This window comes from Entamoeba nuttalli (assembly GCF_000257125.1).
Source record: "Entamoeba nuttalli P19 unplaced genomic scaffold asmbl_5753, whole genome shotgun sequence".
In the NCBI taxonomy this organism is placed as follows: domain Eukaryota; phylum Evosea; order Mastigamoebida; family Endamoebidae; genus Entamoeba; species Entamoeba nuttalli.
In genome coordinates, this window is record NW_008577657.1 from 1 (window position 1) to 5094 (window position 5094).

The 5094-nt window shown below is 27.4% G+C and overlaps 3 protein-coding genes across 3 annotated transcripts; 1 reads left to right on the forward strand and 2 right to left on the reverse strand.

The window, feature by feature from the left end:
* Nucleotides 1-416: 416 nt before the first annotated feature.
* ENU1_138060 (zinc knuckle domain containing protein) lies at nucleotides 417-1619 on the reverse strand (the record flags this gene model as incomplete). The annotated part of the gene is made up of 1 exon (XM_008860252.1): nucleotides 417-1619. The coding sequence occupies one exon, from the start codon at nucleotides 1617-1619 to the stop codon at nucleotides 417-419; it is 1203 nt and encodes a 400-aa protein (XP_008858474.1).
* An 836-nt stretch (nucleotides 1620-2455) lies between these two features.
* On the reverse strand, nucleotides 2456-3715 carry ENU1_138070 (alpha-amylase family protein; the record flags this gene model as incomplete). Its single annotated transcript, XM_008860253.1, has 1 exon — nucleotides 2456-3715. One exon carries the CDS (start codon nucleotides 3713-3715, stop codon nucleotides 2456-2458), a length of 1260 nt encoding a protein of 419 aa, XP_008858475.1.
* A 126-nt stretch (nucleotides 3716-3841) lies between these two features.
* On the forward strand, nucleotides 3842-4882 carry ENU1_138080 (peptidase, C54 family protein; the record flags this gene model as incomplete). Its single annotated transcript, XM_008860254.1, has 1 exon — nucleotides 3842-4882. The coding sequence occupies one exon, from the start codon at nucleotides 3842-3844 to the stop codon at nucleotides 4880-4882; it is 1041 nt and encodes a 346-aa protein (XP_008858476.1).
* Nucleotides 4883-5094: the final 212 nt, after the last annotated feature.

The following is a 5094-nucleotide window of genomic DNA, read 5'->3' on the forward strand; positions in this document are numbered from 1 at the left end:
CTTTATTTTGAATTTATTATCTTATCAATTCCATTACTTGCTTTTGTGAGTTAATTCAATGACTTATATAAATAAATTCAACAATTTTTGCTAGAAGTTATTGTTACAACACTACACAAACGGTTTCGTTTCAAATTGAAACACAAAAAGAGTAGTAATAGTCTGGTTCGATTTACTATTGAAAAAAGAGAATGAAATTCATTACATTTGATACAAAAATATCAGACTTGGATTTGTCATCCTTAATCAGGAGTAGCAAATAACTAATCATCACTTATATTTTTTATTTTAACAATAGAATATTAACAAAATCAGTTTTCCATTAATTTGATTATGGTTTATTAGTAAAAAATAAATTTTAATTAATAAACTAAAATGTTCCAATCAAAAAACTTAAATTAAATATTAACTCTTATTTAATCATCAAACCTTATATGCTTTCCAGTGTCTTCAGTATGATTATTTGACTTTCGTTTAAACCCACCTTCAGTATTTTCTGGACAGTCCATACTCTTATGGCCTACTTGTCCACATTTATAACATGTAGCTTGATCAGAACTTTCTGGAACTTCTTGTTCAGGACAATTTTTTCCAATATGCCCTGGCTTACCACAATAGAAACAAACCTTATCGTCTGGTTGAGAACAGTCTCTTCCAATATGTCCTGGTTTTCCACATTTAAAACATACTTTTTGAAGAGACTTATTTAAAGATGAAGTTTCAGGAGCACTTGTGTCTCCATATTTATATCCTTTCTTTTTTGTATTTGCATATTCAAGATAAACAGTTCTTCCTTCAAATTCTTTACCAGTCATCTCATCAATACATCTTTGTGCCTCGTCAATATTAAAAAAGTCAAGATATCCAAACCCTCTTGACTCACTTTTTCCTTTAAATGTAATAATTCTACACTTGGCAATATTATAATCGCCAAACTCCTCTCTAAATTTCCTTGTATTCCATTGTTTAGGAATTCCTTGAACACAAACACTAATATACTTCTTCTCCTCATCCTTCTTTTGTTTATCCTTTTCTTCTTGTTTTACTGTTTTTTTATTTCTCTTTAATACCTCTTCTTCTTGAGGCTCTTCTTTTTTAATTTTGTCTTTGTTAATTTCCTTTTTTTGTGTTTTTTCTTCTTCTTTTATCTCTTCTTTCTTTTTATCGTTTACTAATTCTTCCTTTTTATCATTGACTAACTCTTCCTTTTTATCATCAACTAATTCTTCTTTTTCTTTTTCATGACTTTCTTCTTTTTTTACTTGTTCTTCTTTTTTATCGTTTACTGACTCTTCTTTTTCATCTTTTGTTATTTCTTCTTTAGTGTCTTCTTCCATTTTAGTAACTTCAGTAATATTTTTTTCTTTTTGCTCTTCTTCCTTATCATTATCATTATCTTTTTCTTTTTTCTTTTCCTTTTTATCTTTTTTCTTCTCCTTTTTATCTTTTTTACTATGTTCTTTTTTATCTTTTTTACTATGTTTATGTTCTTCTTTCTTTTCTTTTTCTTCTTTAATTTCAGTTTTAGCTATTTCATGTTTTTCGTAAGAAGGTTCTGAATCAGACTCAGTATCAGAAACATCAATAACCTTGAAATTTTTTGGAGTCTTTAAAGACATTAGTATTGTTTTAATCAAAAAAAGATTACTAGGGTTTATAAACCAAAATATAAAATAATTATATATTTGTGTTATTTATTTTTCATCATTATTAGCTTTATATAAAATAACAGACGTGCATTGTTTTTGTTTTACCAATACCCAAAAACAACAGCTAATGTAATAAAAAACAATTGGTCTAATATTTTGGCTTTAAAACCTTTGTTTTTTACTAGTAATTGTACTAAAAATAACTAAACTAAATGAGAATTATAAAATTCTAAATTTGGTCATTAATTGATTAGATTTTAGATTCTTATAATCATTATCTAGAACCTCCATTCTTTATGATTTCTAAAATATTTTTATTAAAACACTCAAATTATTTAATACATTCTTTTTGTAATATGAAAACTTAATACTTGTTTTAGAGAAGAGTATTATTTATTAAGAAAACAAAAATACGAGAATAAAAGATAATTATTATAATATTTTTATTGTTTCAATTAACAAGGTTGTAAAAATATTATAGAGAATATAAATAAATTTTTGAATTTGTTTATGAACTCCTCTAGTCAATAGTCAATTAAAAAGAATTTATCAGCAAGTAATTTTTCCTTTGAAGATGTTTAGTAATCGATAGTTTCATAAAGAAAAATGAAAAAGTCTTTTCAAATATTAATAAACAAAAAAAGAAGATATTAAAATATAAGAAAGTAAAATTTGATATAACAAGCTTTTTTTCTCTGAAAAAAAGAATTCAATAGTTCAGAAATGAATGTGTTTTCTAGTTAGATAGTCTTTGTCTTAAATAATCTTTTATAAAACAATTTAAAAAAAATTAATTTGAAAGTGATTTATTCATCTTTTTCTTTTATAAACCTTTTAGCTCGAGTATTTCGTTCTTTCCAAGTTGTTTGAATAAAATCAAACAACTCAGGTGGTTTTGGGAGTTCTATTAAAGACCACATCATAGGAGCTCTCATAGCGATATCTCCGATTGTTTCTTTTGATGCCACTTGAGACATTCCAACTTCAGTACCATAATAAATATACATAGGTCCATCATCATTTGAAATGAACTTTAAGGCATGTTTAACTTTATTAACATCTCCATTCATCATAAACATAATTCTATCCATATCATGATTGTCAACAAACAATCCTCCTAAAAAGTTTCTTGGATATAACCACTTTCTTAACCATAATAAAAATTTAAATAAAAACTCTGGTACATACTTAAATCTTCCTTTACCTGATAGATAATCCCTTATTAACATACACCCTCTAATATCTAATACCCCATCCAATATTGGGATGTACATCATCTGAGCTAATTCTTGACAAATACCATCAAACCCAATTTTTGATAACCACCACAACAATCCTTTCATTGGAGTTTCAATAGTTTGTAAAATTCTTCTTTCACAACCACCAAACCAAACTTCTCCAATTAATAATGGAACACGTCTTTTTAATTCTTTTGCTTTTTCTTGTAATACTTTTCTTACTTCTTTAAAAAAGGAATTTGGGATTCCGATTGCATGGTCAATCCTAAAGTCATCAGCTCCTAATTCATAAAATTCAAGAAATGCATTCAATAATGATTGTTTTACTTCTGTGTCATTATGATTGACTTTCCATAATTCGTTATACCCCAAAAAATGCATTGGATTACCATCTGAATACCATCTAAATCGTTCAGTTCTAATCCCTTTCATTGCTTCTTCAACCCAAGGATGATAACAGCTAACATGATTAGGTACTATATCAAGGAGAATAGAAATATTATTTTGATGTGCTACTTTACAGAGTTGTTTAAAATCATTTTTTGTTCCAAACCGAGGATCAACATCATTAAAGTCAATAATATGATATCCATGATATGGCATATACTCTGTTACAATTGCATGATTTTTATATATTGGAGATAAAAAAATTGTAGAACATCCTAATTCTTTCAAATAATTCATTCTACTAGTAATTCCTTTTAATGTCCCTCCAAGAAATTGATTTGAATTTTCTTTAGTTTCTAAACTTTGGTTGTCACCACTAAAACGATCAACAAGGATATGATAAATATTCCCATAATAAAAAGGATGATACAAAGAAATCATTGGTAAATGAAATAAAGTTTTTCAGTCATTAAATAAAAATACTTTTTTTTCGTTAAAAAAAAAAACGAAAAATGAAAAAAAAAGAAGAGATGTGAAACTTTTCTTATTTCAAAGTCTTTTAAAGTAATGCTTCCACCCCAACAAAAGAAAAAGAAGTCATTCACTAGTTTCGTTAATGCATGTTCTTATAACCTTTCTTCTCATTTATATAACTCTGTTGTCAAATCTCAATTTAAGCCATTTCCATTTAATTTAAAATACATATTACAAGGAGTTACTTATACTGAACAACCTATATCAAATAACAATGTTGCTAAACACCTTTCAACTATGTTTCGAATCACTTATAGAAATGGTTTTACTTACCACTTACCTCACTGTAGTTTGACAACAGATGCTGGATGGGGATGTACATTAAGGTCTATCCAAATGTTGTTTCTTAATTCATTAATAAGACTACAAGAACCAAATCCAGGTTTTGGAGAAGATGCTGCAGAAAAGGTTCAACGAAATTTTATTATTCATTCAATGGAAGAACGAAGAGAATATGTCCAATTAATTGAAGACACTCCAAAACAAGAAGCTGTTTTAAGTCTCTACAAAATGTTCAATCTAAAGATAGTAAGACAAAATAACCAAAAAGGAACAAATTACCTTTCTCCTTCTACATGTGCAATAGCCTTATCTCAACTTGTAGAGATGTGGGACCAACGACCTTGTCATGTTATTTATAGTAATACTTTCCCTAAAGAAATTCAACCAAACACTCTTCTAATGATTAGTGCCCCTTTAAATGAAAAAACAATTAGTTGTCTTGATAATACTTTTGTAGGAGGTGTAGTATGTGGTGTTGATACAAAAGCTATTTATGTCTGTGGAAGAACAGGAAACATGTTACTTCTACTTGACCCTCACTTTGTTCAAAAAGCACATGAAGATGGAGATTTTGATATTGTTGATTATTCTGTAAAACCAAGTGACTTAAGAATGGTTCGTCTAACTGAGTTGGTTTTTGGTAATTGTATATGGGGAATATTGGTCAGAGAAGATAATATAGAGATGCTAAAAAATTGGTGTAAAACTTCACTTGGAGTGACTAATGAAGAAGAGATACGTGAGATGGTTTCTGTAGGTAATGAAGAAGGCTTCGAAGTGTTAGATTTTTAAAAAAATGTTATTTATATCATCAACTAGTTTCATAGAAAATTAAAACTATAAAATAATTATACTGAAAAACAAATAAATAAAATTAAGTTAAATAATAAAAATATAATATAAAATAGAATTTGTGATATGAAAACGAAAGAAAACCCTGATTATGAACTTAATTAAATCAGTTGTTGGTTCAAATGTCACACAGAAAGTTTGAAGCACCAAGA